At 34.9% G+C, this 20,864-nt stretch overlaps 2 protein-coding genes across 7 annotated transcripts in view; both read right to left on the minus strand.

The window, feature by feature from the left end:
- Nucleotides 1–3,393: 3,393 nt before the first annotated feature.
- LOC135833015 (transmembrane protein 223) overlaps nt 3,394–20,864 on the minus strand; it is a 41,068-nt gene continuing 23,597 nt past the window's right edge. Inside the window, exons 3-4 of the mRNA XM_065346609.1 lie at nt 3,881–4,023; nt 3,394–3,672 (exon numbers count right to left, since the gene is read on the minus strand). Of these exons, the coding sequence (XP_065202681.1) occupies nt 3,502–3,672; nt 3,881–4,023 (314 nt within the window). The 3' untranslated portion in view covers nt 3,394–3,501. The remainder of the gene's footprint in view (nt 3,673–3,880; nt 4,024–20,864) is intronic.
- Nucleotides 10,634–20,864, minus strand: part of LOC135833010 (protein phosphatase 3 catalytic subunit alpha-like) — a 33,791-nt gene continuing 23,560 nt past the window's right edge. For 5 of the 6 annotated variants that reach the window (XM_065346599.1, XM_065346601.1, XM_065346604.1 and 2 more), the window contains exon 2: nt 10,634–14,495. In XM_065346599.1, the coding sequence (XP_065202671.1) occupies nt 12,353–14,050 (1,698 nt within the window). In that variant the 5' untranslated portion in view covers nt 14,051–14,495 and the 3' untranslated portion in view covers nt 10,634–12,352. Of the gene's footprint in view, nt 14,496–16,321; nt 16,535–20,864 lie in introns of those variants that run through there. The other variant, XM_065346602.1, reaches the window with a different exon arrangement.

A 20,864-nucleotide genomic window follows, 5' to 3' on the forward strand; every position in this document is an offset into this window, starting at 1 on the left:
AAAACGAGAAGTCGTGCACTCTCTTTAAACCAATAATGCACAACGATGTAAGTAATAATGAAATAAACTGAATACCTAGTTCTCAATTATGAACAGAAACTAAAAATACAAACGAGTATTACGGATTTTTAATGGGAAACATTAATTAATGGATCAACTTTTACCTACCAATGCCTAGAAAATTAATCAAGTTCAAACGACATAAACATATTTTACACCGAGTTCATTCATCAATCTACGAAAGATAGCTTTACATTACATGAAATTTTCCTTTCTTGACTCAAAGAAGTTCTACAAACTTTTATCATTTCAGTTGGTTTTACTTATTTCACAAATATGGCTGCATTTACGATTGAATTTTCGTTTAAAAACTTTTCGAATCGTTCGACATTTTCATTTATTAAAAGTTACAAACAACTTGAGTTTGCAAAACTTTCTTCTTACTCAGCTAATTTTTTAGATTGATGATTGGATTTATGTTGAATTAGAAATTTCCAGCAGTTTCTTTTGCGCACAATTTCCAAAGATGTGACGACATCGTGTTTATGTATCCTCGAGTTCAACGGAGATGTTATTTTCGTTGGGGACAGTCTACGATTACAAAATGTGTACCACAGTACCTACGATAAGTTCAAGTGCATGTGATGTAGGTATAGGTAGGTACATACTTACCTTATTATACACTTATTACTCACCTCAATACAGTGATGTATGAAGAAAGAAGAACGCTACAATTTGGTGAGCCGCAAAATCAAACAAAAATAATTTTGTAGGAAGTTACTTTAAAATCATATCTTGAGAATTAAAAGTTTTAACCTAAAAATAATTTTAAAGCTCTTAACATTGAATATTTCAAAAATTCAAAATATTAACTTCATGTTGAATTTCAAGCAGGTATTAAGTAAGAACAACTTTAACATCAGATTTCCATATTTTTGGAATAACGATAATTTTTCGGTAATTTTTAGTGAAAAAAAAGTGAAACTTTTTGGCAAAGGAAGAAATCGAAGTTCTTCTGCAATTTGGTAAAAAACGTGAATTTTTGTCAATTTTCGGAAAAAAGCAGGACTTTTTTGAAATTATTTGCTAAACCTAAGTGATACTTTTGGCAAAGCGAGATTTTGGTCAAATTTTTTAGAAAAAAAAGTGGGACATTTGAATTTTTTTGAACAATAAACGACAATTCAAGCAATTTTCGGCATGAAAGAAGACTTTTTGGTAATTTTGACCAAAGCCGGAGACTATTTGCCAATTTTTAGGCAGGAATCGTGACTTCAACAATTTTAGCATTAGCCAAAGGCAGAACTTTGCAACCGTGAACTGAAAAACTAACAAGGAAGTGTTACAACTGGGGGGGGGGGGAATGAAAAAGAAAGCCCGCTTTTTTAAGCGGATTTTGCATGATCTGGGAGGGAGGGAGGGAGGGAGGGAGGAATTACCGATTTTGTGGAATAAAACGGTAAATTTTAAAAGTTAAATAAGCCATAAAAATGCTATTTTTTTACTTTTTAAATTTAAAAATTCTCATTTTTCCTTTTCGAATTTTCAAGTTTCAATGGTGTTTTTTTTTTTTATTTCAATTTTCAAAAAAAAAAAAAAGAATAAACAGGCTTGATTGATGCGTGGGCTAAAACTTTAGAAAATTCGTATTTCAGGGAGTGAAAACACATGTTTTTTAAGCTAGAAGTTTTGAGGGAGAAGATTTGAAATTTTGGAATTTGAATAATGTTTTCCAGAAATTTTTAGGGCAAGTTTCCAAAAATTAATTGTATTTCGAGAAGTACAGAAAAAATGTTTTTTCACAAGGAGTTTGTTGGTTTGAATATTTTTTTAAAAAACGAAAGAAAAAACAAAACTACGCTAAAAAAATAAATACTTAATGATTAATATTCTCCTCGTACGTGGGTTTTTGTTTGCATTAAAAACGTAAATCTTTGGATGTTTAGAAAGCTCAATTTTGGAAAACGAAAACAAAAAGACTCGAGCGAATTTCGACAATTTTTTAATAATTCAAGAAATAAATTACCTACTTGCCTACTATTTTTTTTTTTTTTTACAAGAATAGGTCAATTTTTCTGCTTTTGACATTTTTGTAAAATGGAACAGCTGATATATTCTTGATGCAGAAATTCAGAATTAGACAACTATTTAGACCTGATCGAAGCGAGGGCAAAAGCTTTCAAAAATGCGTAAGTAATTCAAGTTCCAAAAAAAGTTGTCTCTTTACCGATTTGTCGAGTGTAAATCAAGCCACTCTAACTGGTTCGAGACAAAATTTTCCGATCTACCTAGATTGAAATTTTTCAACTCGTAACTGGTATAATCGGCAGTTCACCTACCAGTTCTGTAATAAGTTCAAAAAATCACAATTTTTCCAACTCAATGCACATATTTTTCCCGACTCATTAGAAAAACTTTCAACGATGGGAGAAAAGCTGTCTCTCCTTTCCTCCCCCTCCCCCGCACTACAAACGGCGCCCTATTAGCATCATAAAAATATAAAAATATAAAAATATCGCTGATCGAAAAGAAAAATATCATTAAAAATTGGAGAAATAATTTCAAAATGTGGGAAAAGAAAGAAATATGAAATATTCTACAGTAACCATAATTTAAATTTTCAAAAACAAAACAAAATTACTCAAAAAACATAATAATAGCGCCATCCCCTCCCTCTCTTACTTAATCTTCATCACCCTTCATATTTCACAAAATTATTTATTTGTAAACAAACCCTCATCAATTTCCCTTCCTATCAATAAAAGTAGATCCACCTTAGCATGAATTTTTAAATCCGGTTCGTCAAATTTTTATCAATTTTTTTTCACAAGAAATTGTATTTTATTATTTACATGAAATTAGCATAATTATCAAATTAACTGCAGGATCAACGTAGTTAGTTATTATTATTTACATTTTAATGCTCCATAAATTTCAGTGGTACGCTGCGATGATGTTAATTAAAATTCAAACACGAGAGGTAAATCATTAGCTGAATTCGTTTAGAATATAAAATTTGAAGAAAAAAAAACTCGAATAAGTTGGCAATTAATTATGCTGAAATATTTCTTAATTATTTATAATGTGCCTGTAAAAATAGGTAAAGCCTAGAATCTTTTGTTCATTCGCTATTTTTATTCATTATACCTACATTATGAATGTGAAGGAGGTATAAAGTAGAAAAAACAAGTTATATTCATTCAATGTCAGTCGTCATCTAATTAAATTATGAATTTGTGATTTTTAGAACCATTTAGATACCCTGAAAGAACATCAACTTTCTTCACTGACGCCAAACTTAGGACTATCTGATCGCATAAGTATTGGATGAAATATCTATCTTCAGCAGAAACTACAATATTATAACCAGTAAAGTAAATAAACAACCAGAAATTCTCTGGAATATAATCTACTGCTTTTTTTATTTCCAAACAAAGCAAACGTACAAAAATCTAAACTCAAAGTAGGCTTTTATACTTATGTATACTACGACTATACTAATTATTTTTTACTCTTCAGCCAATCCAATTCTCTGTAGAGTCCGGCGGTCATATCGAACAAATGAGGATCCGAGAAATCGCCTTCCTTATCTATGAGAAGATTGAACCATATACCTTTATACTTCAAAGGAACGTATCCTTTACTAGATTGACGGCTCATTTTACACGTCAGCTGTATGAAACAAAAGTAATAATTATCTCGTTAATACAACACACACAGGACATTGTGATGAAGTTCACGTGTACGATATGGCTTAGCGCAATCGATACACGAGTAAAAGGGAAACAGGTGAATAGGTATCTCGAAGATGAAAAGAAAACACAACAAAGCGAACGTATTTAAATATTAACGCCTTGTCGAGAGAATCTGCACAGCTTACTTCATTCAGTTGGAATTTTCTTCTGAGCTGTAATCCGAACGCGCCGAAAGTTTCAATGTACACCGATTTACCTCCTTTGTGGAGTATTATCTTATGGATGTTTTTGAATGAAAAAAGCAGCATCGCAGCGCCGATACCAACACCTGTAAAATACTCGACGAAATCAGCATTTCATTCGCATTCGCATCGTTTATGAATTTACGAATTCATTATCAACGGAAAACTCGATTCGGATACGCTTTTTCGCTTTCTTATTCTCTGCAAGATACCGAGTATTTTGCGTGGCGGTGGATAGTGGATACCTTGACCGGCTATTTATTTTTCATTTTCTGCGACGACCGAGTGAGAAAGTTAATTGATGAGATCAAAAGAGCCAGCAGGGAAAAAAGGTTAGGTACCGAGTAATATAAACCCTGTTTTTAAACGCTGGAGAAAGTTTTTTAATAAATTTTTAATTATATCGCTACTGCGAGAAAAAAAAATATGCAAATTATATTTTATACTCGTTCAATCTCAATAATTAAAATCCTCGAATACATCCCCTTCTCGCCTCGCGACCAGTTTCCAAAAACAAGGGTCACGGTGAATTTCAATGACGTAAAAACACTAACCCAAACTAAAAATAAGTAATCCCGTAGGAATAGTAGCAGAAAAATAGCATTTTTTCCACTCAAAAGCTGTTGAATTAATTCGATAATTTTTTCGACATTTATTGATTGGTGAAACTGCAAAGGCTCTTCCGTGGGTGTAATTTTTATCGCCGTATTACTCGTACGTATACGTTTGATTTTGATAAAATAATACCTTTGTTAACGAATACAATTCGAGCAGCAATCGTACGAGATAAAAGTTCAATTAATGAATTACGTAGTAAACCAAAATGTAAATAAGACTGAGCACTCAACGCCATAAATACCCATCATAAATGTATACCTCGAACTACCTTACGTTTTTATATACAGCTACGAGAAAACGATCAAATGTTATCAAAAGATTGTTAAATTTATGGCACGGTGTTAATGTTTAATCCGTATTCGACGACGAATTATTGATAAAATATAATTCTTCATCGTTATTTACGAAAATTTATATAGCTTTACACAACGACACGGTAGGTATCAAATAAAAAAATACCATTTCCATTTCGAACGTGTTGAAAAATAAAGCCAACCAAATTAAACATTTATGAATCATCGTTTAAAATGTATTTTCAAAAAGCAACAATTTAATCATACTTTTGGCATAATTTTAGCGTACTCTAAGCCAAAAGAAATATTCAACCTGATACAAAGTCAACCATTACATTATAAATTTTTCACCGTACATTACACCAATCAACTGTCAACTTTATTAGTGGTGCTTAGAATGTTCATACGTATACTACATAATGTACCTACGGTTTTTTTTTTATTTTCATCGGGCATTTACTTTATATTTTTTTCTTCTAGGAAAACCTCGAACAATCAGTCGAGTCGAGTCGGTTTTCGTCATCGAATATGAGAGAAACAATATCAACTTGAACGCGACGACGACGTAAGCTTACAAGTGTGGCCAAATACAATGGCAATAAATGATGCTTGACACTAATTCAAAAGCTCCAAGCTCGCGTAGTATTTTTCAATGGTGACTCGTCGAATTAAATTTTCAACAAGCAACGAGGGAGACCGTATTACAAAACACAAACGGAAACAGAAAGCAACAATTGTATAGTGTCGAGGAACAATTGCACCCTAATATCTACCTATGTATTTTCTTACACAGTCAATACCTACTTGAATGTAATACATTATTTAAATGCGCGAATTCGCAGCTCTTAGCATACGATAGGTACCTTAAGCTTTTACAATCTCATAGCAAAACTTTGTATGTATGAATTAGTAAACATACAACGGTGTAGGTGAGCTTTACACCAAACATTAGGCTATACGTATGTATAATTTTCAAACCTATGTACAGGTACGGTACACGAGTCGAATAAAAGATAAAAATAATGGAATAAGCGTAAAACGTTTTGTCAGCACCTGGGTAACGTTGATATTGTGGAAATTTTTTATCACTTTTTTTTTCAATGCATTTTGATAACCCTGCCAGGTGCTTAAATCATTACAAGTTAGATTGACGTAGTAGGTATTCAACGTAACGCACCTGCTGGTTAATTTTATTTTCCAACATGAGCCCAACATTCATCACTTTTTCAGTTTTGAATAATTTCGATTCGATTATACTACAATTTCGTTTGGTAGAGGGTGACAAGTGACATTAGCAGCAGGAAGCGATAAAGAGGGATTTTCCACTCTTACGAGTGGTAAATGAATGTCGAATGATAAATTATTTAGATTTCAAAATGCACGTTGGTATCTAACTTCGATTTTTACAGTATAACGAAGGGATGATCCACGCACACGTAACGCTATACGTATTTGAAACATGAAACAAAAGGGTTGAGAAACTTTAAAATTTTCTAAAGTAAATAAAGAATAAACCTTGAAAATTGAAAATTTTCCATGTAGGTAGGTACGTTTACATAGCAAAAAAAAAAAAACACATTTTCGGCATTTTGTGAGGTTAGGTACACTTGAATGCACTTTTAGTCAAGGAATCTGTTATATGCATATCACAAAAAAAAAAAAAAAAAAAAAAACAGGGAAGTAAGTAAGTATTGATTTTTAAAAAAAATTAAAAAGAGATTCAAGTAACCTGGCAGAACAACCTGTTTTTCAAATTTTCAGATTTCAGGGATAAAAATATCTGATTAATACTGAAACAAATGGACTCAATTTTATGTCTGAACAAATATCTTCAAATATAGAAAGAACTGGACAAAAAATAAATAAAAAAAGGCACACAAAAATATACCACAAGGCAACAGGCAAAACTTCAAGCACTGAATTCTATTTTTCAATGATCACGAGATCAGAAATTTTAAAAAAGACCAATTCCAACTTTTTAAATCAATTTCATCAAATTTTGATTTTTAGTAAAAAGGATACTTCAGCCAAATTTAAATTTTTGAGAATTTGCCAAAAAATTATATTCAGCATTGGAAAATTTTCAATGTCAAGAATTTTCACCTCTTTCTGGAGAAAAAAGAAGAGCAACTTCAAAAATTCAAAAAAAACATATTTTCAGTTTTCAAAAATTTTGAAAATTCACATTTTATTACCAAAATTTATAGAGTAAAACTGCGACAAAAATTAATTTAAAAAAAAAAACACTCACGCAAAAAAGCGTGAGATAACCGGCTTTTCAGAATTAAAAAATGTATTAAAAACATATTAATTATATTTATATCAGTATAACAGTTTTATAAAATATAAAAAAAATACCTACATCGTAATCAACTTCGGGCCAGTTATTTATTCACTAGTTTCTCAAGTATTACAATAGCGTAATTAATTTTAAATTTGCATAATATTTCAATTCATTGAAATAAATTTAAAAAACAAATAAAATCTCAATAAAGCAAATTTGGAGATTTCATATTGTTCTTTTTTTCGAGGGTGTTCATAATTCAATTATGACTGGAAAATTTTAAAATTTCTTGGGTTAATTTTTGATTGTGATTTTAAACATTACCACGTCGTAATCAACTTCGGGTCAGTTATTTATTCACTAGTTTCTCAAGTATTACAATAGCGTAATTAATTTTAAATTTGCATAATATTTCAATTCATTGAAATAAATTTAAAAAACAAATAAAATCTCAATAAAGCAAATTTGGAGATTTCATATTGTTCTTTTCAAATAGAATTCATAACAATGTCTTTCAATATGCAAATTTTAGTATTAAATTGCTTTTAGAATTTAATAGATAGAAAATCTGACGTCATATTCGTATTCAGCGTTACAAGAAACGTACTATTTCATGTGTCGCACGAACAAAACACTTTTTTAAATTTTTACCCCCTTTGGGGAGGTGCCGGGGGCCATGGATGGGGTCCAATCAAAAATCTGACGTCATATTCGTGTTCAGCGTCACCGAAAACATACAATTCGATATATCACATGCCCCATATTTTCTTTTGAAAGTGTCACCCAAAATTGGGGGTGGGGGTGCTCCCCCTCCGTCAAAGAGTCCCATCTCGAAACCTAAATATTTCGAAACAAGAAATAAACTGAGAAATCGTTTGGGTATTAAGACAGACATTGGCGATTGCTAAGCAAAACATTTATGCTTTAAAAAAAATAGGTGTACCAAAAACAAAACTGATGAGGAAGTCTGCAAAAGTCTGCAAAAATGCCACCAAAAATCAATTAGGCCTACCTAAGCTGAACTGTCAGAGGAACACGTGAACCGACTTTCCATCGAGTTCCTAACAAGAAATAAACTGAGAAATCGTTTGGGTATATTAATACAGACGTTACTGATTATTGCTAAGCAAAATATTTATTCTTAGAAAAAACTAGGTATACCAAAAACAAAACTGGTGAGGAAGTCTGCAAAAGGACGCAAAAATGACAAAAAATATCACTTAATCTGAAATATCGAGGGAACGCCTGGACCGATTTTAATAAAACTCGAAATCTCAAAATTTCGGCAATACACCAGTCGGGAGGGATAAAGCACTTTGTTCAAAATTTCATAGGTTTCGAGTTTACTCTGCCACAAAATTGGTACATAAACACATATATATATATATAGGTTTAGATTTCCTTCCATGTGGCCCATGCTACGTGTAAATCTTACATAAGATCTGGCCCAGTCGACAATGTGGCCCAGGGCCAAATTGTCAAATGTATAGGCTACATACAAAGTGGCCCACCCCATTTCATCAACTTCCGCTAGGTGGCGCACGGTTTAAAAATCGAGTCGCGGAGATGAACGTCGAGTCTACAATTAATGTGTAGCCTGTAGAATGGGAAACACTGCTTGAGGTACGTGTAATCATACAAAAATTGTGTGTACAAGACAAAAAATTTTACTTGTGATTTATCTGTATTTTATTGCTCCATGGCAGAATTATTATAATCAAACATTTTGATGAGAGTCAGGCTATTATGATATAAATATTCACTCAAAATTTAAATCAGTTCGGAAATTTTCCAATTTTTTTTCAAAAAAATTTATTTTAGGAATCTCGAGTGGTCCACATGTCAGGAAATTTGGGCATATATATATATATATATATATAAACTTTAAGGAAACCTGAAAAAAAACTAATGGTCCCACAATGATCCCAACACCCCAAAACGCAAAGAAAATTTACTCCGGACCGAAACTGTCACAGTTGAGACAAATACAGTACCTGACTTTTCTTCGAAAAGCCGGTAAAATTTTATCGTCTGAATGCTGAAAATCTTTTCAGACTCTTTAAAATTCAGAAGCCCAAAAATTTCATTAATTTGATTTTTCCAGTAACTTTCAAAATTGAGCTATTTTGGGTCAAATTTTTCAACGCTTCGAAAAGACGTTAAAATAATGTTTTCATGATTTCAACGAAAGTAAAAATGCCAGAATTTGACCTAAAATAGCTCGATTTTGAAAGTTACAGGAAAAAATCAGATGAAAAATTATCGAGCACTTGCTAGTGTGTTTTAAACGTAAATTCTTCAATTTATTTGAAAAAATATGCTAAACGCTTTTTTTAGGGGTAGGTACCTAAAGTGGAGGGCTCTAAAAAAAAGTTCCAAAATTACGAATATACAGGGAGCCTAATTCAACTTTTTCATCCGGATTTTTGAATATATACCTCAAAATGTTACGTTTGGCGTAAATCGCAGGTTTCTAGTGTTCCAGGGGTTCCCAAAATATTGAAATTACGAAAAATTGTAAAATTGGATTCTTGAGTAAGTATGTACCAGCGAAAATTTTTTTTGAGCTCAAAATTTGGTAGGATGGAGGTCTTTCAGATACTAATAAACTGTAAAAAGCTTTTTAGCGGGGTTCAAAGGGGTAGGTCCGAAATGGTGGTTCCCAAATTTTCAAAAAATTGAAACCCCCCAATTTTCGCCTCCGAGGGTCGAAAGTAAGAAAATCACCTCGCATAGCGTTTATTTGGTTCAAACAGATTATGCTGAAAAAGTTTTTGAAAATAATACTCAGTGGTTCCTAAATTTATTTTTTTATTCACAACTTTGGGAACTCCTGGAGCCCAAAAAATGGTCATTTAGGGTCAACCAACCACGGATTCGTATTTGGGACATTTATTACAACATTTTAAAAGTGGTTCAGTCGATAACTAGCTGGTGCAAAAAAATGGCCTCATCGCAACTCCTCCTTTACATTATGAAGACCAAACAGACGACTTCCTACAAATGAGTACAAAGTGTAAGGCATCGAACTATGATCTTTTATCTGCTCAAATTTTTCAATGAAGAGTAATTTTAGTCCGTTAGAGAAGATATATTTTTCAACTAAAGGCTCCAGATTGCCGAAATCGATTCGGTAGAAGGAGGAGAAGGGGAGGAGGGTCGACTTTGACACAGAAACCGATTTTCAGATTTTCATCTTAGGATTATGCCCATATAGCCTGTATTATTAATTTTCAAAAATTCACCAAAAATCTAAAAATTCATTCGGGTAGTTCAAAATTCACCTCTTGAGTATGGGCGGTGCTCTATTTCAATGAGTCAAATTTCAGCTCAACCGGAATTGATCACAAAATTAAAAATTATTGTAGAAATTAATTTTATCAACGTACGAAAAATCCTTCTCGATGGCTCTTAAAAGTATACCCATTCAAACTTCGAGCTCGCCCAATTTTCTCAAAAAAAAAAATAATAATAATAATAATAATAAAAATTCAAACACCATTCAAAGTGTAACATTTATAATTTGATTAATGTTATAATTTAATCAGATATAAATAAAGTATTACTCTATAACTGAGAAAAAAAGAAGCAAATTCGGTAAATACGCTCGCTATACTGCACAAAAGTTGACAAAAAAATCAAAAAGGACGAAACGAAACAAAAAAAAAAAACGAACAAACATATCGTGAACGTAATAAAACTAATCAAAGAAAAAAAAAGGTAGGTAGAAGTATCATCATATAATTCATAAGTTTCAAAATGTAAAACCGCCCTATATGGAAACAGCGAAATCCCATAATAAAAACGTATAGCTACGGGTAAACAGCGATAAAAAGAAATAGTAGAGAAGGGGGGAAATGTAGGGGTGATCGAAGAAAAATTTCAATACGCGCAAAGAAAAAAAAATCATTCAAAAAATACGTGTGTGAAAATATTACTGAAATGCAGTACGTATTTTTTGAAATTTAGGTAGTAGGTAGGTAGGTAGGTAGGTAAGTAAAAGTAGTAAATACATATTTAGGTAAAGTAATAAAACAATGAACAACAATATCAAACTGAGACACAAAATAGAACTCCTCTTTTCGATATGTAATTTTGTATCGAGCAGAGGAGTTCGTCAAAATCGCGACGAAGAAAAAAAAACATGTGGGTAGTATAATTAAGAGGGGGAAAAAACACAAGAAAAAAAATTAGGAAAAGGATAATAATGGAAAGGAAAAGGAGAGGAAACGCGTATAATCGATGTATCGACGTATTACTTATGATAACTCTGTTATACATTCGTATAATAAAATACAATGTTTGTAGATAAAAAGAAGAAATAAAAAAAAAAATAAAGAGAAAATTTTTTATAATAACCGTTAAAATAGTACATAATAAAATACAATAAACAGTTAATGTAAAAGGTAGTAGTGGTAACAACTAAAATAACTTACATATTATAAAATTGGGGGAGAAAAAAAATCAGCGTGCCACGTCGCAATATAATCGAAAAAAAAAACGAAAAAAAAAAAGTTCAAAAATAGAAATATTTTACTTAGGTATATACGTATTTATACGATTTACTTAAAATTGGTCTCGAGAATAAAACACACATTCCCTTGGGGTGGGGACGGGGGGGGGGCGGGGAAGGGTGTAGAACATGATCCAAAATCGAGATTTCGGCGAAATGGGATGACATGATGAGGGAGAAAGGGAGAGGGGGGAGGGAAAAGTGTTGGGTATAGTAAAATCGAAGGAGGAGAAAAAAGAGGGGGGAAATAAAGCACACATTCGTATCGGTACGAATACAAAATAATACCGAGAGTAAAATAATAATGTAACATTTGAAAAGAAGAGGAGGAGAAGGAGGAGGAGGAGGAGGAGGCCACCTACACTTAATTTTTTCGATCCAGTCGCGCGCGATACAAAATGAAAAAAAAAAATATGAGAAAAAAACAGTGAAAAAAATCTGTAAAAATAAATATATAATATGCCAATTCAACTACCCTACTAAAATGAATAATAATTCAATTAATAAATAAATAATCGAGATAGAAAATTCATCGAAAAAAGGGGGGAAAACTCAAAAAAAAAAAATCAAAACTCAAAACAAAACAATACTTAAGATTGAATGAATGAAAAAAAAGAAGTAAAGTAAAATAGAAGTATTTTTAAAAAAAAAAGATACAAGCAGAGGCGCCTTGGTGGCTTTGGCGATGCCTCGGTACCGATCACTGATTAAGATTTCGGCTGAGACGAGGACGCCGCCGACGAGGAGGAATTTGACGCCGATGCGGCAGCTGCGGTAGTGGTAGTGGTGCTGGCGGCTGCGGCTGCGGCCGACGAGGAGGACGCTGCGGCGGCTGCGGCCACCGCGGTCGCGGCGACTTCGGCGTTTGGCGTGGTCGGCGAAGGAGAGCCGTCTCTTCTTGGCGGCATGCGTTCGTTGATGGCGTCGAGGCCTTTGGCTTCCTCGAAGGTGGATATTTTATGGTGAGGCGACGAACTCGACGTGGGCGACGACGAGCCGGATGTGGTAGACAGTGCGCTGTACAGGGAAGAACGGCCGCTGGACAAAGCTCCTAAAGGTAACGAGCCGCTGGGCGTTAGACCTTTGAGCTCTAGCACCACTTCGCTCTCTTCGCGAAGCACGGTAAAGACTCGGGCCATTTTGCCGATGGCGCGAATCTTGTTTTTGATGACTTCTTTGCGCGCGTTGGCGGCGGTGCCTTCGACTTCGTCGCCGTCGGACATCAGTTCGTCGTCCGAGCAAATGTTCAGCAGGTTGACCAACATTTCGGTAACCTTTTCGCCGATAAAAGGCAGCGACCAGGTGAATACGTCCATGAAGTTCGGTAACCAATACGGATGCGGTGAGCAATTAAATTGTCTAATGTTCATGACGTTATTCTCGTACTTGAGCACGGCCGCCTTATTGTTATACACGTCCAGGTAATTGGGCGCCGAGAATATGGTGATGAGCGACGGGAATCCGGTAATCTGACTCTTGCGGTACATCCGGTATCCGGCGTCCTGCGCTTCGTGGGCGCGTATAATACTAAGCAGATTATTATTTTGTAAGAAATCGCAGCAGGCCGCGTAGCTGTAGAAATACGAGCATCCGCGAACGCTATTGTGGCTAAAGTGTTCGGTGGTCTTTTCGCTGCCGAAATCCTCGAACGGATCGGACCACAGCAGATCGCACATCGGACCGAAGGCCGGCGGCTCTTTGAATCTGTCCAGCTTTTGTATATCGTCCAGCGAGTGCACCTCCGGCGACAGACCGCCGTGTACGCACAGAAACTGCATATTCATCAAGGCGGCCAGCGGCAGACAGTCGAACGCGTCCATACACGCGTCGTACACGCCTTCCGAGTACTTGATCTTGCATTCCTGCTTGAACGTGAAGTATTCGGTGAGATGGCGACATTCGTGATTACCTCGCAGCAAGTACAACGTTTTCGAGTAGCAGATTTTCAACGCCCATAAATACAGCACGCATTCTATACTGAAATATCCCCGATCGACGTAATCGCCCAGGAACAGGTACTTAGTGGTAGCGGGCGGACCGCCGACTTCGAACAGCTTCATCAGGTCGAAGAACTGGCCGTGTATGTCGCCGCATACGGTGACCGGAGCTTCGATATCGATCATGGTTTTCTCGCTGCGCAACAGCGTCGCTCCTTCGCTGATTATCCGCAGAGCGGCCGCTTCTTCGATGCGTCCCTCGAGGATGAAATGCGCTTTCAACACTTCCGGTCGCGGTTTACCGGTCTTCGCGTCGTACACTTCGGCTATGGTCAGCTTATGACTAGGCGGAAACGGTATCGAATCGATCACTCGATCTGTCGTCGACTTGGAAGCCTTATCACCGGCGCCCGGTATCGTCGCTTGGCTCGCCGCCACCGCGGCGTTCGCTTGTTGAGCGCTTTCCATCGTTCGTCTCGCCCGCTCGCTGCCGGACGCGGACGACGCTTAGCAGTAGAGCGAGTAGCTCCGCGACCTGATCACGATTAAATTTCGCCTCTTCGTGCTCTTCTTTTTGGTACTTGTGTACTTCGAATCGAGGATACTCTCAGACGATCGTCGTCGTCGTCGTCGTCGTCGCAGCGACAGCGCCGGCGGTGGTCACCTGCTCCTCCTCCTCGTGTTTCCTCCGCGTAGTTTTCCAACTCTCTTAGCAGCAGAAATCCGGCGTATGGCGCCGTCGATCAATGTGCACAGCTCGGATCGAGTAAAAAGCGTGTACCGAGTTCCCGCAGCGTAACTTTGGAGCGAAAAATTGTGTTTATTTTCTCGTAGTACTTAGTTATTCGAGCGGTGCGATTTAATAAGGTCGAGATGTTATAGCGCCTTCTCGGTAGCTATCATTCGTGTAGCTCTGCAACACACAGAACATATAGTAAATTATTACCAATGGTGGTCAACTGATCAATGGCTAGAGAATATAGCCTACGACTAAAATACGTATCAAGTAACTTATTGCTTTTCTTAACGATACTCCGTAAAACAATATCGTATTACTCATTAAAAAGACTACGTCGATCGGTCTCAAAGCAGCTCGACGAGCTTAATTCACTGTTTAGAACATTTTTTAGTTCGCGATTAAATCATTAAATAGGAGAAAACGACGAAACGCGAAACGCGAAATTCGAGAAGCGATCGTGTGATTAGGGATTGCGTTTGCGGAATAGAATGGCGACATAATTACAAAATTCCACGATTTTTTAATTGGTTGCACCTCTGTACATTCTGAGTTTTCAAATCAATTATTGGCACTCTTTTTCAACTACCAAGATGAGTATAAAGTTGACAAATTACTCTCAATGAAAGCGAATCTTTTAACTGAGTCAACTCCGAATATTCCGATTCAAAAAAAACAAAAAAAAAAAAAAACTTTGAATCGAATGAAAGAGCACCTTGAAACCCTCTGTTCTCCAATTTTCAGCAACCTGAGTTCATTTTTCGATTTTTGATAAATTTTCAAAGTTTCAGTTTTGAATTTCTGGACAAATTTCCAAATAAAAATTCGAGACTATTGCACAGCTTTTGTAGATACTTTTTTTAATTTTTGCAGAACCTTGAGCACAGTTTTCTCAGATTTCACCTTTTCCCTCTTGAAAATGTATTCTAAGGATTCTCTCAAAAATCAGCACTCAACTATAGGGAAAGAATTCAAGATATCTTTGCTCTCGTCTCCTCCCCTCTCCTAATCAATGAATCATTCAATAAATAGTTCTTTGAGATAGAAAATCAGATGACATCGACACACTTTTGTAAATTGTGACTGATTCACCAAAATGAACTTTTTCACCGCTTTCTGATCATCACCAGACCAGATTTTTTCCACTCATAAGCAATAAATTTAAAAACAGAAAATGTCAAGCAGTTTTCAGAAAAAAATGCAATGTTTTTGAGCAAAATGTGCCTCATTTAATAACATTTTTTCGATTGGCTAATAATGACTTCGATAAAACGTAAGAAAATTTTCAAATCTTCTAACCCCTACCCCTGCCTCCCGTGGATGGAATCCGGTCAAAAATCTGACGTCATATTCGTGTTTAGCGTCACCAAAAATTTACAGTTCAATATATCACAAGCCCCAGTTTTTTTTGTGGAAAGTTTTGCCCAAATTTGGGGAAGGGAGTGCTCCCCACATTGAAACATCCCATCTTGAAAATTGAATATTTCAAAAAAGCATCAAGAGGTACTACATCTATGGAAATTTTTTCAGAATTTTAAATGGTAGCTCCCACTTACAGCACCATTTTGAAATTATCGAATATTCAATTTTGAACTTTAGAAAATTCCAAAATGCTAAAAAAGTTCAAAATGCAATGTCTTTTCCAACTGTGAAATCAATTTTGATCAAAGTATCATAGTTTGTAGTTTGGTACTGCTGAAGTTGAGTACCTCGAGACAATGTAAAAATAATTTAAGCCACCCCCACCCGCCCCCTGAGGGGGCTGCGACCAAACTGATAGCTAGACTAGACACTGTAAAAAAAATTTGAGCAAAATCGAAAGACATGACTTTCCAAATCGCATTTTTTTTTGGTCGAATTGACATGAGAGTGTCCCTAAATCAGAATTTCTGGTCTATTTTTGAATTTCATTCGGCATTTCTTTGAAAATTAATTTCCACTCCGGACTCGTAAATCCGACAAATACTCGTTACTCGTAACATTAAAAAGTTGATTGAGCTTACGATTTCAACTCCAGGTCCAGAATTTTAGTTACTGGAGCGGCTTCGTTCAACAAATATGTTCACTTTTTCAGCTTTTTTGGTAAAAAAATTTTACCACAATACACCAATCATCTGATTGAAAATTCAAAAATACACCAAAACAAAAACTTTGAAAACGAAATTAGATAGCTGCAAATCGGAGAGTGGATGAGGTACTCTTCCATCCTATACAAGCTTCGTTTCAATTCAAGGGTTTTTGGAGTGAGGTAGTTCTAAACTAAAAATCAGATCTCATAAAATTTAAAAATACGAAATGTTCGGCGAGAATATGCGAAAAACCACGATCACTATTTTATTTATGTAGAATTACAAAATTTTAGAACATCGAAAATGCCGAAAACCGAAATATTATACTTATGTACAAATAAAATTGAATTCGTACGACCAAATCATGTTGATTTTTTTTAAATGCGGAAAAAACTGAAACATCGAGTATCTACTGGTATTTTTCCATTGAATTGAATTGAAATGATGAACATTTGAAATTATCTTTTTTTAGGAGGAAAAGAGGAAATGAACTTCGAAATACTTGAAATCGTAATTTAAATTGCGGATGTGAAATGATAAAATTGCCTTTGCCACAGTCTGATTTACAAATTACGGAGGTGTTTAACGGAAATAAATCAGAAGATGACGTCACAGTAAAACTGTAAAATGATAAGATAATGCGAATTCATGTTATCACAAGCCGGTAACAACATTTCCTTGGTATTGCTATTTTATTCCAAACTTTGAACTTTTCAACGATAATTTTTCTGTTCATCTTCACTGATTATCGTATCAACCACAAAATGTAAGTACGTATTTTTTCTTCAAATTAGTTTCATGTTACGAGGAAATACAGGCATCTCATAAAATATTGTTAGCTCGATTAAAACATAAATGTATTTACTATTTACCCTGCAATTTTCGGGTCATCTGAACAAAAAATATTTTTGGTAAAATTTCAAGACCCCCTAGTGAGGCTTCAAAAGCAAAATTTCAGTTCTTGAGAATACATTTTCCCTAAACTTGATAACTCTGACTTTCAAACAATTTTCTCAACCAAAAAATTTATCATTTTGAGAACTGGAAAAAAATTAAAAAACTTGAAAATTTCAGTTTTGTCTCAAACGAGCTCTCGCGCTCTCGAAATTTTCAGCCATAATTTCCTCATAAAATGAAACCAATGCGAAATGATGTTGAAAAATTTCGAATCTCTTTTCACAATAAAGGGTCAGTAGAGCACCTTGGCGTCTGGCGACCATATAATAATATACATCAGGACACAAAATGACCATTGACCAATTGACCACCGTAATAAAAACCCCTCCAATCACACCTCTCCTCTCTTCTATTAAATACGAGATCCAACTAATGACTCCTTTCACCCCGCCATCGTGTTCCGCTCTAGTTATAATAGGTGAAGTACAAGACATTTTGTTGGTTTTGGCAACGGTCGTGGCGAAGACGGACAGCCGATGCCGCGCGTCCCACGTCGCCGCATGGCGCACTCTGCGGCGATGATCGGAAAAAAGCGACAGCCGCCGTTAAAATTCAACGTACTATGATGTATTTTTTCGCATATACGCATACGCAAGGTCGACACCTCGATATAAACGTATATTTTACTCGCGAAAATAAATAATTAAACGCTAATAATAGTATATAAATATAGTGACGCTAATACGAGTACGACGCCTGCTGTCTTCTTCCATCTAATACCTACCCATTGCATCGTATCGTGTACAATGAAACGTCCAACTCGACATCTATCACATCACATTTCACACAGCACCCAACCAGATGGTTTGTAGCAGTTGCTATCCCACTGGGAAAGGAAAGAGGGAGAGGGGGGGATATCATTTGATTTTGTTGTAAAAATCAATTTTTCGATTGATTTGTAATCTATGTATGTAGATCTTTTGAAAGGGAAACCAAACTGATATATGTTTCTTTTAAAGTTTTCAATAATTATCAAAAATTTCCACAAACCCTTTCTTCGCTCACTAAAAAAAAAAATCTCAAACAAGAATATAACTGTACGTTAGAGGGCTGCAAATATTTTTAGTCAATAATAAAATTTGTGATTTTACTCAACTTTTCAATCTAATCCACACAGACGGCTCATTTTGACTGAAAAACACCTTACAGAATCTTTCCAACCTATTATTTTCAAAAAAATTACAGTTTTCCCTGAATTTGTCCAAAATTTAAACGTATAGAAAATTATTATTTCTTATAATTTCAAGAATAGACAGGTTAGAAAGGTTTAAATCATTCAATTCAAAATTTTTGGGAGCAACAAAAGTGGAAAAATGATACAATCTCCCTGAAAGTAGCCACTTCTGAATTTGACAAAAATTTGATGAAATTTCGATTTCTAGTAAAAGAAAGGTCAATTCGAAAACTTCGCGGTACCTGAAAATAAGCCAGATAAACCAAGATACGATATTATAAATTGAGAAAAAGAGAGCAAGTTTCCTTAAAAAAAAAAAAACTGATGAAATTGGCCCCAAAGAAAGAGTTTAAATTGAAGAATTCAAAAAGGCAAAAATCGAATATGCAATGAAGAAATTGCATGAGAACGTCACTGAATTCAGATTAGGGTTGATGATACTCAAGTGAAGTATCGATAGTTCTTGAGAAGAAAAATCAATAGTTCAAGTATCGAACCTCAAAAATATCGACAGGTACTCAAAATATCGAGCTCGATACGTTATGATGGATTATTCTCCGAAATGATCGCCAAAAAGTGATGAAATCCCTAAAAAAAGAGAACTGTTTAAAATTCGCTCAAGTCTGGAAGAGTGTGAAAACAAACGTAATCAGATAGTTTGAAGACGTCATTGACTAATTTTGAGCGAATTTTCAAGTTTTTGTAAATTTTTTTCATCATTTTTGGATTCAAAAAAATCGAATTTCAAAATTAATATCCCTGGTATTGGTGCAACTAAAGCATCAAAATGAAAAATATCGATGAAAAAGTAGTCGATATTTTCTGGTATTGACATGGTATTCACTGAGCCCAATTCAGATAGGATACTTGGAAACTCTTATGAATGAGGATGAAGAGACCCAAAAATGAATTACGTAATACTCGTAGAATTGGCACGGTGAGAAAGGTCATCAACAACCTCTGCCGCATTTTAAAAAGCTAAACTTTGAGAATAAACCTGAGATAAGTAATATGGAAATGGTAGATGTGGACTACGTTAAAAACACTTGTGTGAGACTCGAACAATGAATGCAAAAGATCGTTGAAAACACTTTGGAATTTGGACTGATCACGTGAAAAATGAGGTAGTCCTAGCTAGAGTCTATGAACAGGACAAAAAATAGTCGAAATTATTCGTGCAAGGGTGAATTTAAGGAAATTCCATCACAGCAAAAGAAAGGTCTGCGCTTGTAACTACAAATTCGTTTATGAACTCTCCATGTAAAATCTATGAGAAACAATCACAATATGCCAGAAATGATCATTACTAAAATTAAATATCCCTGCCTTTGAATTTACCAATTTTGTCTGAAAAATTTACAAATTGCGGGCACTGGAACAATGATGCGATATTGTGATGGGCAAACTGATGAATCTCCTGATAGTACCGAGTTTTAAAGATCAATCAATTTTCTAACAGCACAAGAAACAAAGATAACATGTGGACCAGAGAACGAGTCTTCTGAAAAATACCACAATTTCACGAACAATTGAGGAAAAGTAGAAAGAAAAGAAAATGGCAATGAAAAAAAATCATGACATGTAACTGAAAATATTCCCAGCATTTGAAATTAAAGACATGAAATCTGAACAAAAACCAACACCAAAAACAGGAAAGAATTAACCAAAACCAAAAGTGTTATTTTCTCGACACCAAAACTGGGAGATTCATTTTCTCAAAACCACGATCAATTAAAAAATTAAAATAGGTTTTTGACTTTTTGGTATTGGAATTTAGAACTAGATACTTGGATCTTCAGCATCTTAAGTTTAGTCAGTTTCATTAGGAAACAGGAAACATCATTTTTTTGCTTGCTGCGATTAGTTGTGCACAGTTTAACGACCTCTCATACGAAAAAAACTACTACCCCCCCCCTCCCTCTCACCAAACACAAAAACGGAAACAGGATACTTTGATACATGCATGAACGTGTAATCCAAAATTTTGAGTGATATTTTCTCAAAACCAAAACCAGAACTAAAACTGTAACCGATATTTATCCATTTTTAATTTTTTAATGCCCTTTTGTCAGAAAAATTTTTCAATTAGAGCACCAGAAACAAAATGAACGAATAGAGTGTTATTAGTACATGGACCAAAGGACGAGTTCCCAGTTCCCACTCCCCACAGAAATACTAACAGACTCGAAATCCACTATTTGAATTTTTTTAGTAACTTTAGTAACTGAAAAATGGCAAAAAGAAGTTTAACCAAAAATTGTAGAAAAAGTGACTTGAATTTTGAGATGTTTTTTTCAGGAAATTATAATCTTGAAAAAGAAAAGAGAACAGGTTCGAGTGAAGCAA

Source organism: Planococcus citri, chromosome 1 (genome assembly GCF_950023065.1).
Source record: "Planococcus citri chromosome 1, ihPlaCitr1.1, whole genome shotgun sequence".
In the NCBI taxonomy this organism is placed as follows: domain Eukaryota; kingdom Metazoa; phylum Arthropoda; class Insecta; order Hemiptera; family Pseudococcidae; genus Planococcus; species Planococcus citri.